Source organism: Bufo bufo, chromosome 3 (assembly GCF_905171765.1).
Source record: "Bufo bufo chromosome 3, aBufBuf1.1, whole genome shotgun sequence".
In the NCBI taxonomy this organism is placed as follows: domain Eukaryota; kingdom Metazoa; phylum Chordata; class Amphibia; order Anura; family Bufonidae; genus Bufo; species Bufo bufo.
The window spans coordinates 421,413,439-421,438,146 of record NC_053391.1 but is presented as its reverse complement, the minus strand read 5'-3'; the positions used below and the strand labels follow the sequence as shown (position 1 = coordinate 421,438,146).

The following is a 24,708-nucleotide window of genomic DNA, read 5'->3' as shown; positions in this document are numbered from 1 at the left end:
TTAGTGCTAAGCAAATTTGCTTAGTACTAATATAATATGTTCTGTAGACCTGGATCATCTTTGTATATAACAAGTTTGTTTGCTAACCCAGGTTTAGGGATGAGCGGACCTGTGGATATTCGGGTTCGCCAGGTTTGGCCAAACTTCGGGTCAAAGTTGGGGTTCGGGACCCGAACTCGAACCCGAACCCCATTGAAGTCAATAGGGACCTGAACTTTGGTGCACAAAAAATAGCTGTAAAAAATAGTCGTAGTAAGGACTACAGGGCTGCAGAAAGAAGCAAAATGGGGGTAAGAGCAGGACAGTTGCCCTGCAAACAAATTTGGATATGGAAATGACTTAAAATAGCATAGAATAGAAAAAAAAAAAAATCTTGAACCAGGAGGCGGAGGTCAAAGTAGAGTAGGAGGTTGAGGAGGCGGTGGACGTGGCGATGTAGGTGGAAGCGGAGGTGGAGGAAGAGGTAGCCAACACTGTTTTTGTTGTTTTTTTTCCCCCTTTATTTATTTATTTTTAATAAATTTGGGAAGACCACAAAACATTGGGAAATAGAAAAGAGAATGCAAAAATAAAGTGCAGCCGGAATACTTGTCTACTCAGCACAAGGTACAGACAAGTCATGTGGGATCCATGCCTCGTTCATTTTAATTAACGTGAGCTTGTCCACTTTGACTGTGGACATGCGGCTGCGCTTGTCTGTGATTACCCTCCCTGCCGTGCTAAACACACGTTCCTGCCTGGGAAGGGTTTTTTCTATAGCAACCACTTATGCCTAACCGGCTCCTAACCCTTAGGGGGGCGGAATTTAGTTTTTAATTTGCTGCACTCCATTGAGCTAGACTGAAAATTGTGTGCTTGATGCAAAACACTCATTGCCAACAGGTCTATACCATAATTTACACTCCAATTATGGGGGTTTAACAGACATCAGGCACGGTGCAATACCCTAGCGAACACAGCAGGGACGGTGGTGGTAGGTAGTGCGGTGTTAGTGCACTCCAACCTTCTTACAAGCGTTACTTATCAATCATTTATAGCATCTCTCATGGGGTACAGTGTTTTTAATTCCTTAGTTAGCTCACTTATTATATATTTTCTCACTTTTTTTTATAAAACAAGTAAAAGTTACGTTTTAAGTTACGTCTGGGACAAAAGCGGTTAGTAGCTGGTTAGGCATAAGTGGTTGTTACTTGTACTCGCGCATCTTCTGATCACGCTCCAGTGACGTAATTAAGGACAGCACGTTGTCCTTGTAGCAGGGATCCAGCAGGGTGGCCAACCAGTATTTAGCACTGGTTAGAATGTGGGCACCTTGGCGGTCGTTGCGCAGGCACTGCAGCATGTAGTCGCTCATGTGTGCCAGGCTGCCCAGAGGCAACGACAAGCTGTCCTCTGTGGGAGGTGTATAGTCTGTGTCCTCTGGATCCCCCCAGCCACGCTCCATTGATGCCTTCCTCCTACTCTTCCATCATCACCTGAAGTGTTTTTTCAAGGAGACATAGAAGTTGGATAGTAACGCTGAGGAGTGCGTCATCGGTACTGGCCATGTTGGTGGAGTACTCGAAACAGCGCAACATGGCACAAGGACATCATACGAGCAGGACAAGGACCACAGAACACATAATTTATTACAAAGGAACCAAGACACGTGACAATGACTATAACAGAAGACCTCAATGTAGTGAAAAAGGATCAGTGGGTGTGAACCACTGACTAGCAATACTCTGGAGTGGCATAACTAAGCAGCTACCTGGTCTTCACTAGAGGCTCAGATGGTGAAGATAGGCTTGGGCCGTAGGTAGTTGCCAGGGGCTACTCCAGAGCGTAAACTGAGTCAGTAGCAGCAGGATCAGGTGGCACGGAGATACCAGACAAGGTACCGACAGTACATTGAGTCCACAGACAGGCAAGCAGAACAGAGACAGCAGCAGGTACCTGCGCCCCAAGCAATAGAAGCAAGGCAGCCCCAGGAAGAGCTTCACAGAACTGGCAGAGCAGAGACATGAGCAGTTACTTGTGCCACAAGCAATAAAAGCTAAATGGCCCCAGGCAGAGCTGCACATAGACAGAGAATGGGCATTCAGGCATTCGGCATTGGGCATTCCCCCTCCGGGGAACACAGGAGCCCTCTTTCGAAGGCCAACATGGACAGACAAGAACGGAACTACCAGACAGACAATAACAGGAACAGGCAAGAACAGACATGAACAGGAAAAGACGCAGATCAACTCTGCTAGGCTATCCAGACGCAGATGAGCTTTACCTAGCTGCGATACAGCACGTTGCCCCTAGCAACCAGCATGCACGGAACACCGCAGCCAGTACGCAAGAGCACAAAAACCTGAAATACCCACAGGGAGACTATACAGCTAAAGGGGTATACACACACGGGCAGGATCACACTAGATACCGCAGCCAGCATGCAGCCAAAAGCAACCAACCTACACGGAATCACCCGCAGCCAGTACGCAAAAGGCGTGCAGCCAGCCTGCACGGCAAACCACGTCACGGTGAACCTCACCGTGACAGTGGTGTTGCTGCCACATCCTCTGTTTGCGGGGTGGCAGGTGCCACTGTCACTCCAGAGGGGGAGGAAGAGGCCGAGACTGCAGCAGAAGAGGGAGCAAGAGGAGCCTGAGATCTTTTGCGGCTTTTCAGGTGTGTACTCCATTGCAGCTCGCGCTTTGCATTTAGATGCCTGGTCATGGCGGTGGTGCTCAGGTTTAGAACATTTATGCCTCGCTTCATGCTTTGATTGCACAGTGAGCAATCCACTCGCGTCTTGTCGTCAGCACATTGTCTGAATAACTGCCAAATATCTCCTTGGAGCTGGCTTTGGTGTGCTCAGTCCCTGGGTGCGGTGGGCAGTAGCAGGCATACTGTTTGGGGGACCTCCACTCTGATTTTTCACCCTGCTCCCTCTTTTGCTGTGCGGCTGGCGCTGTGTGACTACTACCTCTTCCTCCGAACTGCACACGTCACTTGCATGACCTTGATTCCATGTGGATTCTAGGACCTCATCATCCTCCACACCCACTCTTTACCCCTGCCCTCCTTGCCGGTCTGCACACAGCAGAAAGTCGCAGCAGTTGGCACCGGTGTTTCGTCATCACCATCAGAGAGGTGCGGCAGTGGTCCTCCCAAGTCCTCATTCTGAAACGTGGTTGGGCATCAGTGCACTCAATTTCTTCCACTTCTGGGGCAGGGCTAGGTGGATGGCTCACGGAAACCTCACCAGCAGAGTAATCAAAAAGCATAAGAGAATGCTGCATGACTTGGGGCTCAGACTACTTGGCTGATTTGCAAGGGGGTGAGGTGAAAGACAGATGCCTGTAGGTGCCAACTCTGCGGTTTCAGCAGGGGACCGGGTTGGAGACAAAGTGAAGAAACTGGAGGCACTGTCAGCCATCCAATCTACTACCGCCTCTACTTGTTCTGGCCTCACCATTCATACACCGGTATTTGGGGCAACAAAATGATGCTGAACGTCCTGACGCCTACGTGCACCTGAGGAAGGTGTTTTATTTGGGCATGTTGCTCACGCGGATCGACTACGTCCACTCCCTGCAACAGAAGCTCCACTAGCACAAGCAACACCACGACCAGGGCTACGTCCCTTATTTGATGCTCTCCTCATTCTTTGAGGTCACCCACTGAACTAACCGACAGATTAGCTATATTAATTTTTCTGTCACGTATGTAGTGCAGGTGTACCTCACACCAAAAATGGGTTTATTTCACCCACCGATCTAACAGACGGATTAACTATATTAATTTCCCTGTCACATATGCAGTGCAGTGCAGGTGTACCTCACACCAAAAATGGGTATCTGCCACACACCCAGTGGCGTACATACAGGGGTCGCAGTTGCGACCGGGCCCGGCACTCCAGGGGCCCGGGGCCTGGCAGCCTGTGGACCCCCCTGGTCCCTGCAGTCAGTGTTCCCTTCCCTCTAACTAAGGTGCGCGGGTGGGCTCGCAGCAGTTGCAGTGCGGTTGGGGCTCGTCTTCCCAGCTCGCGGACCCCCCGTAGTGCATGGCCCATGGGCCCGCCCCACTGCCCTTACAGCCGCTCACTCTGCAGCCGCTGCCTCGTGCTCTGCATCTCAGCAGCAGAAGAAGCGCGGGGAGGAGCTGGGCCATGACCGTGGAGCAAAATGTCCTGCAGCAGAACTCCCAGAAAGAAGGAGCTGCCCCTGATGTGTGCACAGAGCCGGGCACTGCACTAGCCCCGCCGCAAGTGTCCCTACCTCCTCCCTCCCCACTGATACATTACTAGAAAGCACTTATGGGGATATCTATGGAGGGCACTGTATTGGGGGGATCTGTGGAGGGCACTTATGGGGGATATCTGTGGATGGCACTGTTATGGAGATATCTGTGGATGACACATATATAGCATAAGATGCTATATATGTGTCATCCACAGATATCCCCCATGTGTGCCCTCCACAGATATCCCCCATGTATGCCCTCCACAGATATCCCCCATGTCTGCCCTCCACAGATATCCCCCATGTCTGCCCTCCACAGATATTCCCCATGTGTGCCCTCCACAGATATCCTTAATGTGTGCCCTCCACAGATATCCCCCATGTGTGTCCTCCACAGATATCCCCCATGTGTGCCCTCCACACATATCCCCCATAACTGTGTGCCGTCCACAGATATCCCCCATAACTGTGTGCCGTCCACAGATATCCCCCATAACTGTGTGCCGTCCACAGATATCCCCCATATCTGTGTGCCGTCCACAGATATCAACCATAACTGTGTGCCATCCACAGATATCCCCATAACAGTGTGCCATTCACAGATATCCCCCATAACAGTGTGCCATCCACAGATATCCCCCATAACAGTTTTTCATCCACAGATAGCCCCCATAACAGTGTGTCATCCACAGATATCCCCCATAACAGTGTGTCATCCACAGATGGCAGTACAGCAGGATTGCCATCCAAAATCGGCCTGTCCCGCACAAAGTGGTACTGTTGGTAGGCATGTTGGGTGAATGGTAGGGGAGGTAGTGGGGGGGGCCAGGTTGGGGGGGCAGCGGCGGGTTGGGGGATGCACGGGGAGGGGGCCCCATGGATTAGCTTTGCACCGGGGCCCCATGGATTGTGTGTACGCCACTGCACACACCAATCTAACAGATGGATTAACTATATTAATTACCCTGTCACGGATGCAGTGCAGGTGTACTTCACACAAAAAAGGGGTATATGTCACCCACCGAACTAACAGACGAATTAACTATATTATTTTCCCTGTCACGGATGTAGTGTAGGTGTACCTCACACAAAAAAGGGGTATATGTCACCCACCGAACTAACAGACGGATTAACTATATTATTTTGCCTGTCACGGATGTAGTGTAGGTGTACCTCACACGAAAAATGGGAATATGTCACCCACAGAACTAACATACAGTTTAACTATATTAATTTCCCTGTCACATATGCAGTGCAGGTGTACCTCACACCAAAAATGGGTATATGTCACAGGCCGAACTAACAGTCAAATTAACTATATTAATTTCCCTGTCACGTATAAAGTGCACGTGTATCTCACACCAAAAATGGGTACATGTCACCCACCGAACTAACATACAGATTAACTATATTATTTTCCCTGTAACGGATGCAGTGCAGGTGTACCTCATACCAAAAATGGGAAAATGTCACCGGCCAAACTAACAGACAGATTAACTATTAGAGATGAGTGAATTTTTCAAAAATTCGATTCAGCTGGTTTGCAGAATAAAAAAAATTAATTTGCTTTGATCCAAATTTATTTGTGGCGAATCGCGTTAATAAACAGCTATTTCCTGGCTGCAGAGAGCCTTTATAGTGGTGTAGAATACTTTGCCTTGCAGTAACACGCATAGAGAGTCTGCTGGGATAGTGAAATTATACTGTGAGTCAGTATGACATGCAGATGACAGGCGTTGCTCTTAGAATCACTGCACACTTCACTTATTTGGGCAGTCATGGGGGCAAAAACTGACCAAATAACTCAAGTATGAACTCAGCCTTACAGGTCGATGTTAGCGCCAAGAAGAAGTGCACTCCTTTTACACCATCGTCAGCTGATTCCACATAGATGTCTACAGAACCTGTTCTATTAAACGCTTATACAAGTAGAGCTCCCTGGCAGAATGGAGAGGGTGTCAGCAGTAAGTTTGTGTTGACGTCACTGATTATTTTGCCCTTCCTCTGATCCGTCAGAACAAAAACCCACAAAAAACGGATCCTATCTGTTAAGCATCCACCTTCACTCGGTCAGCATTTGGTCAGTAATCCATCAGTATTGCTAATGCAAAAAAAAACAGGAGTGGATCCAAAACAGAGATGACACATGAATGGAATATTTGCATGTCTTCTGTGTTTTGTACCCACTCCTGCTTTTGGCTACCAAATCATAAGCCAATTCTGATGGGACCATACAGGCCTTACAGCTGCTACACCAGGGGTGCCCAACCCGCGGCCCTGTGGCCCCGAGAGCGAAGGTTTGCGGCCCCCATCCTCCTGGACAGAAACACAGCTGATTGTGCGATCAGCTGTGTTTCTGCCCGCCGCGCTGCACGATGAAGCATTACAGCTCCTGCTCCCGCACTGTATTAGAAGCAGGACGGGATCCGGATGTTAGTGAGAACAGGGGAGCAGAGGAGAAGGAAGAAGCGGTGTATCAGCACTTCTGCCTTCTCCTTAGATAGGTGAGCAGCGCACTATGCAGGGTGGACCTGGCTTGGGGACAGAGGAGTGCAGAGTTGCAGGGTCAGAAGACCCTGATCAGCTCTGCCTTGTATAAAGCTCCCACAGCAGGCTGTTTCCCCTGTACCTGGGGCTCCTTTGGATTCCCCAGTTACAGTGGAAATAGTGCAAGAAAGTCTGTGTACCCAAAGGTCTTTCAGTGACCTCTTGGGGACAAATTAAGTGGAAAAAATATATAAAAAAATAAGTTAAAAATGTATTTAAAAAAATAATATGGGGGATATTATTTGTAGCAGAAATATATAAAAAATTAAGTTAAAAAGATAAAAAAATAATAAAATACATAAAAGAAAAAACACCCACATCAACCATAACCGTTGCCATTATCGCCCCATTCAAGTCAAAGTATAACAAAACGACCAACACAAAATAGGGAATTAATTATAATAATTCATTTTGATGGCAGTGGGAAAATTTAAAGAATAAGGAGCTATAATTTGAAAAAAAATACTTTTTAAAAATATTTTGTTGTCTCCCCTAAATAAAAATAAAAAATAAATTATAAGTGAAAAATTATTTTGGTAGTCCCAACAACCGTTACAACCTTTTGAACCACCAAGAGCGCTAAATCACATAAAAAGTGTGTTCAGGCCTGGTTATTAAAGTGTTAACCAATAAGTGCTTTCCCCATGAGTAACAGAAAATGCTTACCGGTTATTACATAGTGCCTGTAACTGGCAGGAGGTGGAAATAACCAGGGAGCGCCTTCCTCTGCAGTGAAGGAAATCGCTGATTTATAAATAGGAGACAGGAAGGAAATGTTGCCACTTTTCCTGTAAAAATGACTTTTAACAAGTTCCTGCAGCATGGCCCCTGAAACAGAAGATTCAAACTTACCTGCTGCTGCAGCAGTGACACGCTTGTAGCCACATTACCGCTGATGCCAGTGATTGGCTGGAGAGGTGCATGTGACCATGGCCATGCACTGCCAAGGGAAAACTGTGCGGGGAGCAGTTAAGTATAAGGCTGGGTTCACACCTGAGTGTTTTACAGCGCGTTCCTACACGCTGTAAAACGCTCAACAGGCAAGAACCAATGCTTCCCTATGGACATGGTTCTCACCTGAGCGTTTTACAGCACGTACGAACGCGCTGTAAAACGCCCTACGCCCCAAGAAGTACAGGAGCTTCTTTGGGGCGTAGTGTCGCGCGTTCCCGTACATGGACTTCCGGGAATGCGTGACAATGGGCGTTCGCATACTTCCAGAGCCACGTATGCGAGACGTCCAGAGAATCGCGCATACAGAGTGCTCAGGTCAGTATGCTCAGATCTGAACCGGCTGTAACTTTTTGTTTTTAGGGGCCATGCTGCAAGAACTTTTTATAAATTAATTTTTACTGGGAAATCACTTGAAGCCCCTATTACACTGCGAGATATTCAGGTCAATTACTGGGAACAAGTCTTCATAAGAGCGCTCATTCATGATAACTGGTGAGTATAATCGTGCCACACATCTCTCTGTGTAATCAGGGATGTGCTACTGATAAACAATATAACTAAATGAAGGAGGAATGACTGTAATAGCGATCATTCCTCCACAGTCACTTTACATTGGCCTGTGTAATAGGCTGATGCAAATGAGCGACAATCAACTTTTTTTAATTTGCGGCCCCTTGAAATAGAGCGATGTGATAATGCGGCCCTCACACCAAAAAAGGTTGTGCACTCCTGTGCTACACAGACAAGATCCGTCGTGCGTCTCATTTTTCCTTCCTTCTGACAGATCAGAAGAAGGGTCAAATAAATGATGTTGTCAGCCAGGCCGAAAGGCAAAATAGTGGCCCAGTCATGAAGTGGAGAGCGTAGGAACAGCACGAAAAGTCCAAAGAGTGGCCCTATGACATAGTGCTGGGGTGGAAGCAGCATGAAGTGACCACAGAGTGGCACAATGACAGAGTGTGGAGGTAGCTGCAGCATCAGGAGGCCACAGAGTGGCACAATGACAGTGTGGAGGTTGCAGCAGCATCAGAAGACCACAGAGCGGCAAGGTGACATAGTGTGGAGGTGGCAACAGCATTAGGAGGCCACAGAGTGGCAAAGTGACAGTGTGGAGGTGGCAGCAGCATTAAAAGGCCACAGAGTGGCAAGGTGACATAGTGTGGAGGTGGGTGGCAATACTAGTACCTGCTGAAGATGGTGGGTAAAAGAAGGAGCACTTGGCATCAGATGTTTGGCATCAGGCGGGTGACAGCATCAGAATAGTAGTAGAGACAGGTAGCCAGAAGAAACCGGTCTCTTTTGTCAAAGTGTTGGTGTGGCACCATGAATGATCTAGTCTAAAGCATCAGCCATTGGTGGGTGAAAATCCTGGCTAATCTACGCCTGATTCATCTTAACAAAGGTCAGTCTCGCCACATTTTGAACAGGTGAGTTCTTTGGGTAATTATGTCCCCCGCCGCACTAAACAGCCGCTCTGATGCCACACTACTGGCCGGGCAGGACAGCTTTTCCAGGGCAAACTCTGCCAGTTGCGGCAACAAATCCAGTTTGGCTGCCCAGTAGTCCATCAGATCTTCAATTGGTTGGCAGAGTACTGTCCAAGTATGCCACCACCTGCTGGTTCAGGTTCTGCTCTATGTCTACCTGCTGCTGCTGGTGAGTAGTTTCTTCAGTAAGCGGTGAAGAAAACTGCTCATCAGCGACTCTAGACTTAAGTTGCTGTTGATGGAACTGGTACTGCTCCTGCCCCCACACCCTCCTCCATGGCAGTAAAACATGAGTGCAGAGGGCCCCCCCCGTCAAACCTGCATGAGGATGGGCGACAACTAACTACATAGGATGTCTCTATAGTAGTTCAGTTTGTCCTCCCTCTCAGGGGGTGTAAAAAAAAGGCCCCCATTTTGGACCGGTAGCGAGAGTCCAACAAGGTGGAGAGCCAGAATTCATCCCTCTGCCGAATGGTGACAATTCCTGCTGTCACTACCCAAGCAAGTAAGCATGCAGAGGGCCATTTGCGCAAGTGACTCGGAGGGACTCCTTGCCTCCATCTCCACTGCATACTGCCACGGTGTGTCTAGGTCCTTTGCCTTGTCTTCCTCATCACCCTGTAGCTCCTCTACCTGCTCCTGCTCCTCCTCTCCTGTCACCTGTGTAGAAAAACCACCCATTTCACTACACATTGCTTGTGCTCCAATGTCTTCCTCCTCCTCCTCCAGTTCAGCCCCCACAGTGCTCATGTGGACATGAGATCTAAGCACTACATCTCCAGTCCTCTGACCAGCCAGATTTACCAGCATTTGTTCCAGGACATGAAGTAGTGGAATGACATCATTCATCCCGTAGTCTTAGGGACTGACAAATAATGTGGCCTCCTCAAAGGGCCTAAGCAAATGGCAGGTGTCACGCATAAGCTGCCACTAGCTGACATCAAAGTTACACAGGGCAGTACTCCTGTCTGCTTGGATCATCAGGAAATCGTTTATGGACTTTCTCTGTTCGTACAGTCGGTCCAACATATGGAGGGTGGAATTCCAACGGGTGGAATAGTCGCATATTAACCTATGTTGGGGATGCCATTCTGCCGCTGCAGCTCAAGGAGGGTGTACTTTGCGGTGTACAAGTGGCTGAAGAGCATGCAAAGTGTCCTGGCCATTTTTAGGATGTCTTGCAGATGGGTGGAAGAATTCAGGAACCGCTTGATAACCAGATTGAACACGTGTGCCATGCAGGGCGCATGGGCTCAGCCCTCCTTGACACACCGTCGACACCATGCTCATCCCGTTGTCGGTCACCATGGTTCCGATTTTGAGTTGTCACGGAGAAAGCCAGGATTCGATTTCTTGAGCAGAGCAGTTCCTCCCCTGTGTGACTCCGTTCGCCCAGGCAAACGAGGTATAGAACAGCCTGACACCGCCGTGCCCTGCACATGTGGTATGCTGGAGGAGCACTGTGAATTGTTCCTGCAGTGGTGGATGAGGAGGAGGCAGAGACGGACATTGCTGCAGGACCAACGCCGTGACAACGTGGAGGCCAAGCGACGTCACCCGGCCAAGTTGCTGGTGTGGCTGTGCGGGAACCACATTCACCCAGTGGGCTGTAAAGGACATGTATTGTCCCTGACCGTTGTTACAGCTCCACACGTCGGCGCTGCCGTGCACTTTAGCAGACACCGACAGGCTCAAGGACTGGCCCACCTTCTGTTCTACATGTGTGTGCAGGGCTGGTACTCCACCTCGGCTCGGCACAAGCCATCAGTTCTCGGAAAGGTGCAGAGTACACTACTTGGAAAGGGAGGGACTGCAGCATCAGCAACTTGGACAGGAGCACATTCAGTTTCTGCGCCGTTGGATGAGTGCATGCATACTGTTGTTTCTTGGCAATCTCTTCGGTGATTGATTGCTCGATTGCTGATGGAATGACTGAGTAGGAGGAGGAGGAGCAGGAGCATCAGGACCAGCAGATGAACCTTGACTACATGAAATTTGGTGCATGCCACTGGGTGATGCATCGGTTTCTGCGGCAGGCTGGACCACCACATCGGAGCCACGGTTCTCCCAGGCAACTTTATGGCGACGCTGCATATGCTGACGCAGGGCTGTAGTGCCAACATTGGCACCCTGGCCATGCTTCATCTTCTGCCCACAGATTCTAAATATGGCCATGGTCGCCTACTCCAGCGGCTTAACAAAAAACTGCCACACCGCCGAGTAGGTGATTTTACCCCCAACACTACGCACTGACTGACTGCTACCGCCGATGCCTCCGTAAACCCGTGCACCGCTACTCTCTGGGCAGGTAGGCTCCCGCGAAGCGGGTGGTCTACCCGGGCACGTTAGGTTACCGACCTACCTCCCACTGCTGCCACCCTGCTGATTCCCGGCCACGCTAGCGACTTCATGGCTCCGCCGCTGCCTTACCGGCAAGCTGCCACCCTCTTCTCCCGATGATGATGAAAGCCCCTTCGTCACCCGACTCCCAAGTGCGATCAGCTACATCATCATTATCGAGTACTGTCTGCACGTCACTGATGTCCTCCTCAACCGTCTCTGTGTCAGGAGCCTGACCTCTCACAACACCAGCTCCCATGCCACTCTCCTCATCACTACTTGCCCGCCTAGTGGAGGAAGCGGCGGATGTCTCCTCCACATCTTGGCTTGCCAGCTAGCTGCTGACTGTCTTGTAGTAGCTTGTCCTCACTGTATAGTGGAGCTGAGTCCACAGCATACAATACTTCTCTGGCTGAGGGAACAGAAAAGGACATAGGCAGGTTGAGGACAGGTGGGGGGACAGGATCTGCTCCCAAGCCATGCTAACTAAGGGATGTGTCTGACAAACCCACCGACTCTTGGCTGGGGGTGTCTGATGTCACTTGGGACGAAGTGGGTGACCGAGTCAACCATCCAAGAACTGCTGTGTTGCTGGTCAAGACACAACCGCTATATGACACCAGGAACTCAAGCCTCTCGCTGCGACCCCTGCTGCCACGGCTTCTTACTCTGCTGCGACCTGTGCCTGCGACAGAAACATTTATGCCTCTGTCACTCCCCTGTGTACGGCCTGGCACTTCTCTGTCTGACATACTGTTAGATCAAAAAAATTAATAAAAAGAAAATAAAACACCCTAAAAAAGTCTGTAATTTTCTCCCTTCACCACACAACAAATAAAAAAAATAAGCCCTTTTCCCCCCACTAGTACACACTAAAATGGGCTTTAGAACATATAACTGCACCGCTGAACAGCAAATATATTTTTTCTTTTTGCACTAATACACACCACAAAATGCTTTAGAACATATAACTGCACCACTGAATGGCAAATATATTTTTTCTTTTTGCACTAATACACACCACAAAAGGCTTTAGAACATATTAATGCACCGCTAAATGGCAACTATATTTTTTCTTTTTCCACTAATACGCACCCCAAAAGGCATTAGAACATAAAACTGCACCGCTGAACGGCAAATATATTTTTTCTTTTTCCACTAATATGCGACAAAAAGGGCTGTAATATTAGCACACATCACACAATAAGCCCTTTTTTCCCATTAATACAAGCCAAAAAATGCTTTAGAACATATATCTGCACCGCACAAGGGCAAATAAGACATAAAAATATTTTGTTGTAATAAACCTTGTTAATTCCTGTATCAAACAGCACTTGCACCCTGGAATTACAGAGCTGTATAATGGCATTTTGGATCCCCAGTCAGTACAGCAAGGTGTAATAGGATTGTTCCTATTACCCAAGCTGTAACCTCCCCTACTGAACCCTGTTCAACATAAATGCTGTGGAATGATTCCTCCTTATCCTTTCCCTACACCTTGAATAATTTTTCGCTGCACTTGTTAATCGTTTTTTTTTTTGCACAATTAAAGGGCTTCTGTCACCCCACTAAAAAGTCATATATTTTTTTTGGGCTAGTTAAATTCCTTATACTGCGATATATGAAAATATAATGGTCTTACTTACTTTCCTTCAGCAGTTTCTTATAAAAACGAACTTTTATAATATGTAAATTAGGTCTCTACCTGCAAGTAGGGCGTCTACTTGCTGGTAGCCGCCGCAAAAAAACGCCCCCTCGTCGTGTTGATTGGCAGGGCCAGCCGCGATCTCCTCCTCCGGCCGGCCCTGTCAGCATTTCAAAAATCGCGCGCCTGTGTTGATTCGGCGCAGGCGCTCTGAGATGAGGAGGCTCGCCTCCTCAGCACTCCCTCAGTGCGCCTGCGCCGATGACATCTTCTCTTTCGGTGATGTCATCGGTGCAGGCGCACTGAGGGAGTTCTGAGGAGGCGAGCCTCCTCATCTCAGAGCGCCTGCGCCGAATCAACACAGGCGCGCGATTTTTGAAATGCTGACAGGGCCGGCCGGAGGAGGAGATCGCGGCTGGCCCTGTCAATCAACACTACGAGGGGGCGGTTTTTTGCAGCGGCTACCAGCAAGTAGACACCCTACTTGCTGGTAGAGACCTAATTTACATATTATAAAAGTTCGTTTTTATACGAAACTGCTGAAGGAAAGTAAGTAAGACCATTATATTTTCATATATCGCAGTATAAGGAATTTAACTAGCCCAAAAAAAAAAAAGACTTTAGTGGGGTGACAGAAGCCCTTTAAGTCTTTCCTAGCACTGTCCCTAGCGCTTGCTGATGTCTCTCCCTGCACTAAGTACACTGGAAATTGGCAGACTCTAAGATGGCTGAGGCTATTTATAGGGCTGTGATATCACAGGGCTGCTGATTGGCTGCATGTATGGCATCATGGGTGTCCCCGTCTTCCCAGAGTTCCGTGCTCCATGCCCTCACACGTGCAGCAGTTATTTTAGGAAAATATGTGATTCGTTACTATGAAGCGTGATGAAATTTGGCTTCGGTGCGAATCAAGTTTTTCCTGAAATTCGGAACTAATTCCACTTCATCAGCTTCGATTCGCTCATCTCTATTAACTATATTAATTTCCCTGTCACTTATAAAGTGCACGTGTATCTAACACCAAAAATGGATATACTGTATGTCACCCATCGAACTAACAGACGGATTAACTATTATATTTTTTTGTCACGGGTACAAAAATGGTGCATTGCACTCACAATAAATCACTATAGGTAACTAGTTATTAGCGGCAGGGGCCATATTCGATTTTGTGACATTTCATGAATATTTGGGTGAATATTCGTCATATATTCGCGAATTTGCGATTTCTTTTTTAATTGCGAAAAATCGGCAATGTAATATTCGCGTAATGCGTGAAAAACAGGCGTGGGTCACTTTTGCTACATTTTCCAAGCTGCTAGTAGTTTTCTGAGACTGGAGAAAATGGTTGGCACGGCAGAACTTCAAAAATGGCTTTATATGCAGTTAGAGTGCTCCAATATATTCGTGATTGCGCTAATCGGCACTAAAGATGCGAATATTTTGGCACAATACATGAAACTTCACATTTTAGCAGGTCTGCATGTATGTATGCTACAAGAAAATTTAGACTGGCACATTCTTATTCATAGTCATAGGCGCATATCCATAAAGCAAACATAGTAGAACTGTAGAAAATGGCTGCTTGGGAGGTTCTTATATAGTAAGGGGTAGGCAACTTTCCTATTGGTTGCTAGGGATGTTGCTAAGCCCAGACAAAGATATTGCAGCCTTCCCATTGGCCCACAAACAAGAAGGGAGGTAACTGATGAAAAAACAAATCTAGAATATTCGAAATTACGAATATATATCACTATATTCAAAATATTAGCGAATTCTCGAAGTGCCGATATTTGTGATTAATATTCACGATTCAAATATTCGCGCCCAACACTATAGGTCACCCACAGAATTAACAGCCAGATTAATTATTATAATTCTGTGTCAGAGGTGCAAAGCTGGTGTATGCTGCCTGCTTCCTGTCCCTGCACTACTCTGGCGGTGCTACACGTGATTCAGCTTGTATAGAGGCTGGGTAACATGATGCACTGGGTAATCACAATCACCACAGCTTAAAAGCTTGTTGATTGGCTGCCCTGCATCCTTTCAAAAGATTTATTAAATGCCGAAACACCGAACTTGAACCCAAACTTTTCCGGAAAAGTTCAGGTTAGGGTCGGATCAGTATGGACCCGAACTTTACAGTTCGGGTTCGCTCAACACTACCCAGGTTCCTTTAGTCCAATTCTGCTGCTCTGGAACCCAAAGTTTATGAAACCACCTGAAAGGCAAGAGCAAAACACTAAATCTATGTTTTCTATTTTATTCCAGATGAAACACCCACAAATAACTCAGAACTTGGTAAGTCATTTTTATTTTCGCCATAACCATTGTATTTAACATAAAATGGTAGAATAATGCTGTGCTCCTACAAATGCTGAGCCACTCCTACAAATGCTGAGCCACAGGCCGAACTTGATGGACAAATTTCTTTTTTCGGCCTTATGTACTATGTTACTACTATGTTACTACTATGTTACTACCTCTGCCTGACTAATGCTGTGCTATTACCTATGTCTGACTAAGGCCTCTTTCACACGAGCGTGTCCGGATGCGTTGCGGCAAACCCGCGCGAGTAGGTACGCAATTGCAGTCAGTTTTGACTGCAATTGCGTTCCGTTGTTCAGTTTTTATCACGCGGGTACAATGCGTTTTCCATGCGCGTGATAAAAAACTGAATGTGGTACCCAGACCCGAACTTCTTCACAGAAGTTCAAGTTTGGGTTCAAGGTTGTGTAGATTGCATCATTTCCCCTTAAAACATGGTTATAAGGGAAAATAATAGCATTCTAAATACAGAATCCATAGTACAATAGGGCTGGAGGGGTTAAAAAATAATAAAAAATAATTTAACTCACCTTAATTTACTTGTTCGCGCAGCTGGCATCTCTTCTGTCTTCTTCTTTGAGGAATAGGACCTTTGATGACGTCACTACGCTCATCACATGGTCCATCACATAATCCATCACCATTGTAAAAGATGATGTGACGGACCATGTGATGAGTTTATCCCAACATCAGTCAGGCACAGACTACAGCACAGCATTAGTCAGCCAGAGATAGTAGATCAGCATTTGTTTTTTCAGTATTTTGCGGATCCGCAAATAAAAACGGATCTGCAAATAATACAGATGACGTCCGTATGCATTCCGTTTTTTGGGGAACGGAACAGCTGGTCCATGATAGTACAGTACTATCCTTGTCTGTTATGCGGACAATAATAGGACATGTTCTATCTTTGAACGGAAATACGGAAACAGAAGGCATACGGAGTACCTTCCATTTTTTTTGCGTTTTTTTGAGTTTTCTCCAATCAGATGGTATATTTTAATTTGAAGCATCCCCATCACCATGGGAACGCCTCTATGTTAGAATATACCATCGGATTTGAGTTAGATCGTGAAACTCAGATCCGACAGTATATTCTAACACAGAGGCGTTCCCATAGTGATGGGGACGCTTCAAGTTAGAATATACTGAGAACTGTGTAATAACTGCCCCCTGAGGGGTTAATTGTGCGTATCATAGCCCCCTGTAAGAGATCAGGTGCTGCCAGGCAGGAGGGGGCACACTCTCCCCCCTCCCCAGTTTTAAATTCATTGGTGGCAAGTGTGGCCCCCCTCCCACCCCTGTATTTAACTCATTGGTGGCCAGTGTGGCCCCCCTCCCTCCCCTGTATTACTGTACATTCATTGGTGGCCAGTGGGCCCCCTCTGCCTCCCCGGTATTACTGTACATTCATTGGTGGCCAGTGGGCCCCCCTCCCTCCGCTGTATTACTGTACATTCATTGGTGGCCAGTGGGCCCCCCTCCCTCCCCTGTATTACTGTACATTCATTGGTGGCCAGTGGGCCCCCCTCCCTCCTCTGTATTACTGTACATTCATTAGTGGCCAGTGGATGCTACTGCAGTCCTGGTTGCCATGGTTACTTAGCAATTTGTAGAAGCATTATACTTACCTGCGAGCTGCGATGTCTGTGACCGGCCGGGCGCTCCTCCTACTGGTAAGTGAAAGGTCTGTGCGGCGCATTGCTTATAGCACAGACCTGTCACTTACCAGTAGGAGGAGCGCCCGGCCGGTCATAGACATCGCAGCTCGCAGGTAAGTATAATGCTTCTAAAACTTGATAAGTAACCATGGCAACCAGGACTGCAGTAGTCTTTGTTGCCATGGTTACCGATCGGAACTCTCCGCTGCCACCAATGATGGGGGGGGGATTTTAATTAGGAGGGGGAGGGAGGGGGGGCCCAGGGGGCCCAGCGGCCACCAATAAATGTAAAGTAATACAGGGGAGGGGGGGCCCACTGGCCACCCTGAATTTAAAACTGAGGAGGGAGGGGGGGTGCCCCCTCCTGCCTGGCAGCACCTGATCTCTTACAGGGGGCTATGATACTCACAATTAACCCCTTAGGTGCGGCACCTGAGGGGTTAATTGTGCGGATCACAGCCCCCTGTAAGAAATCGGGTGCTGTCAGGCAGCAGGGGGCAGTCATGTACACAGTTCGTAGTATATTCTAACTTGAAGCATCCCCATCACTATGGAAACGCTTCTGTGTTAGAATATACTGTCGGATCTGAGTTTTCACAAAGTGAAAACTCAGCTCTGAAAAAGCTATTATGCAGACGGATCTGCGGATCCGTCTGTGTGAAAGTAGCCTACGGCCACGGACCACGGACGCGGATGCCAATCTTGTGTGCATCTGTGTTTTTTCACGGACCCATTGACTTGAATGGGTCCGTGATCCGTTGACGGACAGGAAACACGGATCACGGCCGCGGATGAACAACGGTACATTTTCCGAGTTTTCAACGGACCCATTGAAAGTGAATGGGTTCGCAGAAAATCACGGAAAACTGAACAACGGCCACGGATGCACACAACGGTCGTGTGTATGAGGCCTAAGGCCTCTTTCACACTACAGTTTGTCGATTTCAGTGTTTTGCGTTCCGTTTTTCACGGATCCGTTGTTCCGTTTTTTGTTTCCGTTGTGTTTCCGTTTCGGGTCCGTTTTTCCGTTCCGTTTTTCCGTATGGCATATACAGTATACAGTAATTACATAGAGAAAATTGGGCTGGGCATAACATTTTCAATAGATGGTTCCGCAAAAAACGGAACGGATACAGAAGACATACGGTAGCATTTCCGTATGCATTCCGTTTTTTTTGCGGACCCATTGACTTTTATGGAGCCACGGAACGTGATTTGCAGCCAAATATAGGACATATTCTATCTTTCAACGGAACGGAAAAACGGAAATACGGAAATGAAATGCATACGGAGTACATTCCGTTTTTTTTTGTGGAACCATTGAAATGAATGGTTCCGTATACGGACCGTATATGGAACGCAAAAAACGGCCCGCAAAACGGAAAAAAAACCTGGTAGTATGAAAGAGGCCTAAGGCTCCATTCACACGTCCGCAACGTGTTTTGCGGATCCACTGAGCTGCGGATCTGCAAAACACGGAAAGCGGAAGTGCGGGTCTGCATCGCCGATGTCCGTGGATCCGCAAAACATGGATTTGTGGATCCGCAAAACACACACGGACGTGTGAATGGACCCTAATGTTGAGATACTGCCACTGCCTGGCTAATGCTATGCCTCTAAGGGCTGATGCCCACGAGCATAAGCGTTCAGTGCCCGTGCTGCAGTGAGGCAGCCACATGTGGATCGCGGACCTATTCACTTGAATGGGGTCCGCGATCCACATCCGACGGGCTGCACCGCAAAAAGTAGAGCATGCACTACTTTTTTGCGTAACGGAAGCACGGAACGGAACCCCATGGAAGCACTTCCGTGGTTCCGTTCCACACTGCATCTCCGGATTTGCGGACCCATTCAAGTAAATGCGGAATGCACACGGCCGGTGCCCCATATATTGAGGACCCGCGTATGTATTCCGCAATACGGCCACGGCGGGGCAACGGTCGTGGGCATGAGACCTTAAACAGGCAGAGACAGTAGCACAGCATTTGAATGGGTCACCAAATCCGGAGATGCGGTGCGGAACGGAACCACAGAATGGAAGCACTATAGAGTGTTTACGTGGGGTTCCGTTCCGTGCTTTTGTTCCGCAAATGCATGCACTACTTTTTTGCGGTGCGGACCGTCGGATACAGATCGCGGACCCCATTTAAGTGAATGGGTTCGCGATCCGCATGCGGCTGTTTCACGGTCGCAATTTGCGGTCCGCAGCATGGGCATTGAGCGCTTACACTCTTGGGCATGAGCCCTAGTGCTGAGCTACTACCTTTCCGTGACAAATGCTGTGCTACAGTCTCTGGCTGGCTAGTGTTATGCTACAGCCTAACTAACACTGTGCTGCTACCTCTGCCCAATGCTATGCTACTATTCTGTCTGACTAACGCTGCGCTACTACCTCTTTCTAACTAATGTTGTGCTGCTACCTCTGCCTGACTAATGCTGCAGTGATACAGTACTTTTGCCTGACTAAGGCCTCTTGCACACAAGCGTTTTTCTTTTTCATTTACGTTCCGTTTTTTGCGTTCCGTATGCGGGCCGTATACGGAACCATTCATTTCAATGGAACCGCAAAAAAAATGGAAGGTACTCCGTATGCCTTCTGTTTCCGTATTTCCGTTCAAAGATAGAACATGTCCTATTATTGTCCGCATAACGGACAAGGATAGTACTGTTCTATCATGGACCAGCTGTTCCGTTCCCCAAAAAACGGAATGCATACGGACGTCATCTGTATTATTTGCAGATCCGTTTTTATTTGCGGATCCGCAAAATACTGAAAAAACAAATGCTGATCTACTATCTCTGGCTGACTAATGCTGTGCAGTAGTCTGTGCCTGACTGATGTTGGGATACACTCTCTGCCTGACTTATCCCGAGCTACTACCTCTGCCTGTTTAATACTGTGCTACATTATTTGCATGACTAATGTTGAGCACCTACCTGCACCTGACTAATGATGGGCAGAGGACATATGTGAATCACTAACTGCAGGGATTATCTCAATGTTGTCCTCTGCAGCTAGTTATTGGCAGCACAGTCACATGTTTGCATTGATATGTAATCAATTAGATGGGGGACCGGGGAAGAAGTGGTGGAGGATTGGTAAGGTATCATGGCCATTTTATACATGTGGACAGAGCAGACAATTTTCAGGAGCGATAGAACACATTTATGTAGGCTAATATTCGGGAACGAGAATTTGTAGGAACATTTGCTCACAGTAAATGGCTCAATCATTGGCCTATAAAAGGACCTTAGGCCTCTTTCACATGGGCGTCATGTTTTTTGCCCGGATAAGATGCGGGTGCGTTGTGGGAAAATGCGCGATTTTTCCGCGCGAGTGCAAAACATTGTAATGCGTTTTGCACGCGCGTGAAAAAAATCGGCATGTTTGGTACCTAAACCCGAACTTCTTCACAGAAGTTCGGGTTTGGGTTAGGTGTTCTGTAGATTGTATTATTTTCCCTTATAACATGGTTATAAGGGAAAATAATAGCATTCTTAATATAGAATGCTTAGTAAAATAGGGCTGGAGGGGTTAAAAAAATAAATTAAAAAAATTAACTCACCTTAATCCACTTGATCGCGCAGCCGGCATCTCTTCTGTCTTCTTCTTTGCTGTGCACAGGAATAGGACCTTTGATGACGTTACTGTGCTCATCATATGGTCCAATTACATGGTTCATCACCATGGTGATGGACCATGTGATTGGACCATGTGATGTGACGTCACCACAGGTCCTTAGCTGGCAGCTCAACATTACAGAAGAAGACAGAGATCCGCAACTACGTGATCAAGTGGACTCGGTGAGTTAATTTTTTTTTATTTTTAACCCCTCCATCACTATTTTACTTTGCATTCTGTATTCAGAATGCTATTTTTTTTACGTATCCGCACTTGCTTGCGATTTTCACACGGCCCCATTTACTTCTATGTGGCCTGCGTTGCATGAAATACGCAAAATATAAAGCTTGCTGCGATTTTTATGCAACGCACAAGTGATGCGTGAAAATCACAGCTCATGTGCACAGCCCCATAGAAATGAATGGGTCAGGATTTAGTGCAGGTGCAATGCGTTCAACTCACGCATTGCACCCGCGCGGAATACTCGCCCGTGTGAAAGGGGCCTTAAGGCCTCCTGCACACGACCGTTTTTTTGTTCCGTTTGCAGGCCGTTTTTTGCGTTCCGTATGCGGTCCGTATACAGAACCATTCATTTCAATGGTTCCGCAAAAAAACCCGAATGTACTCCATATGCATTCCGTTTCCGTATTTCTGTTTTTACGTTCCGTTGAAAAATAGAACATGTACTATTATTGCACGCAAATCACGTTCCTTGGCTCCATTCAAGTCAATCGGTCCGCAAAAAAAAACGAACACATACGGAATGTACTCCGTATGTCTTCTCTTTTCTTCTCTTATGTCATCTGTATCCGTTCCAATTTTGCGGAACCATCTATTGAAAATGTTATGCCTAGCCCAATCTTTTATATGTAATTACTGTATACTGTATATGCCATACGGAAAAACTAAACGGAAACACAACGGAAACAAAAAACTGAACTACGGATCCGTGAAAAACGGACCGCAAAGCACTGAAAAAGCCATACGGTCGTGTGCAAGAGGTCTAACTCAGTTTGGTATTTTATACGATTGTACGTTTTTGGTAAAAAGATCAAGGGTCTGAAAACACCCTAAGGGTCCATTTACACGTCCGCAAAATGGGTCCGCATCCGTTCCACAATTTTGCGGAACGGGTGCAGACCCATTAATTTTTAATGGGGCCGGAATGTGCTGTCCGCATCCGCATTTGCGGATCCGCATCCACATTTGCAGATCCGCACTTCCGCATCCGTGCTTCCGTTTCCGCAAAAAAATAGAACATGTCCTATTCTTGTCCGCAATTGCGGACAAGATTAGGCATTTTCTATTATAGTGCCGGCGATGTGCGGTCCGCAACTTGCGGAATGCACATTGCCATTGTCCGTGATTTGCGGATCCGCAGAACACTTATGGACGTGTGAATGGACCCTTAACCACTTGCCAAACGCCCATTCCTACATGTGTCTGAGTGGTCGACATGCATCTCTGCAAAGACATTTTAAAAGGTCCTCGCAGAGATTGCAGCTGCATGCTAATCAGTGGCAGCACGATTCCTCTTAGAGAAGGCGGGGATGTTTTTTTACTGTCTCTGCCTTCCCAATTGCATCGCTGCTTCCTGCATCAGCCCCAGCAGTCATTTGATCGCCTAGGGCCGGGTGAAAAAACAGAGACAATGCAGCAGCACTCTGCAAATCAGACAAAGTACAACAATGCTTACAAAAATTATGGTGCTAATACTACGCTTATTTATAAAAGCGAGATGCTTGGACAATGCATTTTGTACAAAACCATCTAAGCCCGTCTGCCGAACGTCAAGGCGTAGTATTAGCACCATAATTTTTGTAAGCATTGTTGTACTTTGTCTGATTTGCAGAGTGCTGCTGCATTGTCTCTGTTATGGAAGGGACATAATTTACAAAAAAAAAAAAAGTTAATAAATTGTTGCACACTGTGCTATTAACAACAAATAAATAAAAAATGTGAAAACAGATTTTATATCTGCTATAAAAAAATAAAAAATAAAAATATTAAAATAAATATGACATATAAAATAAAGCCACAAATATCACTTAAAAAAGGAGCAAGCATAATTTACATAACAAAAAGGGGTAAAAAAAACTGGAAAAAAATATGAAAATGATTCTGGTTAGGAAATGGGATAAACAATCCAGATTTCAAATGGTTAAAGGAATTTCACTGTATATTGCTCAAAAACAGAACTAAGACCAATATCAATTACAACTAAAATATGACTGCAAGCACCACCATTGGAACATAATGCCAGGGAAACGTTAAGGGGTTATCCAAGATCTATAATGCCTCCCATATGCCTGGGCCCCTGAAAGGCCTCAATGTGACTGTCAGATTCCACAGTCAGCGTTGATTGTGGCATCTGAGGGGTTCAATGACGCGGAGCGGGGGGGCGGTACGATCACCATTCCCCTTTATTCTGCCCCTCAGATGCTGCAATCAACAATGGAATGCGACTCGTGACAAAGTAATTCATCATGAATTAAACTTCTTTGTGAACTCCGACAAAGCAGCCGAATCGAATTTTTGATAACTTTACTCATGTCTAATACTCACCCACAAAATAAGCCTGTGATGTACTTTTTAGCACATAATTAATTCCATAAAAACATGGAAAATCATGACAGAAATTACCATTTTTTCCCCCTGTTTTTTAATACAAGATATACAGTATTAAATGAAAGTGTGCCATTAAAAATACAACTTGTCCCACAAAAAATAAGCTCTTAGAAGGCAAAAGGAAAGTTAAAACTATGGGTCTTGGAAGGCGGAGAAGTAAAAACTAAAGCTCAAAGAGTTGAATTAGTATTAAAACTTGAAATAAATGTTAGATAGAATGCAAAGATAGAAAATTAATAAAATACATACATTACTTAAAAACTTGACAATCAATATTTTGTAGTTTTGTGTTCAGTCTTTTGCTTATGGTCATCTTCTGAAATTCTAGGCTTTCAAAATATGTTGATTATGGGTTTCTAAGCCATTTGAACTAGAAGAATATGTATATTGTATATACTGGTAGAACCTGGTACCTTCTTCATAACACATAAACTGATTGCATCCTTTTTTTCTGCAGCTCAGCCACAAAATATGCAATTTCAGATGAATTCAATTACCAGTGCACTTATCTCAGGAGTAGTAATCCTCGGTGTCACCAGCATCTGCTTTTTTGTAATCTCCCTTGCACTCCTGAACAGAAATAAGAAAAACAGTTTGATTTTATGTGGAGTCCGAAACCAAGCTTTCAGTTCATGAAAAAGTTGCACTGTTTTGAATGATGTTAACCTCATTATATACTGTACATGTACAGTATGTGGATATCTCATTAACATGTTATCATGTCAACCTAATGTTTTTTTAATGTAGTGTGTGCACTATAATATATTGATGAGCACAATGGATGAAATGCCGATTTAATGTTAAATTTATATTCAATTTACAATGTGATAATTGCAATTAAAACAATGCTATATGTTGTTATATCTGATCTATTTTTGCTGTATATGTAGTTCTGATCATATATTTGTATGAACATAATAATTACTAGTAGTAAGCAATTTACTGTTCTTACATTTAATATAAATGTGCCGCCATCATGAACGTATTGTAATTGTAAATATAAAGTCTTCCATAGGTTAAAGAGAAAAGAAGTATTATGGGGGGGCGGGGGTAAAGTACGATAAAATATCTAGCGCAAAAGAAAGCTGGAAGATTTGCTTAAAACTGTTTCTTCCATTTTTCTACTTAAAGACTGTAAACTGATTATTTACTATGGATAGCACTATTGTGTAACTTTAATAATCCCCCCCCTCCCCAATTCAGTCACTATGACTCAATACATTCCTGTTTTAACTTGCTATTGCATACATTCTCCTTTGAACAGCTATTGACATAAAATCTA

General features: G+C 46.1%; 1 protein-coding gene across 1 annotated transcript in view; it reads left to right on the top strand.

The window, feature by feature from the left end:
* The window catches only part of LOC120993837 (zona pellucida-like domain-containing protein 1), a 155,740-nt gene extending 131,678 nt beyond the window's left edge, over nucleotides 1–24,062 (top strand). The window contains exons 9-10 of the mRNA XM_040422304.1: nucleotides 15,459–15,488; nucleotides 23,884–24,062. Of these exons, the coding sequence (XP_040278238.1) occupies nucleotides 15,459–15,488; nucleotides 23,884–24,062 (209 nt within the window). The remainder of the gene's footprint in view (nucleotides 1–15,458; nucleotides 15,489–23,883) is intronic.
* The last annotated feature ends 646 nt before the right edge of the window (nucleotides 24,063–24,708 follow it).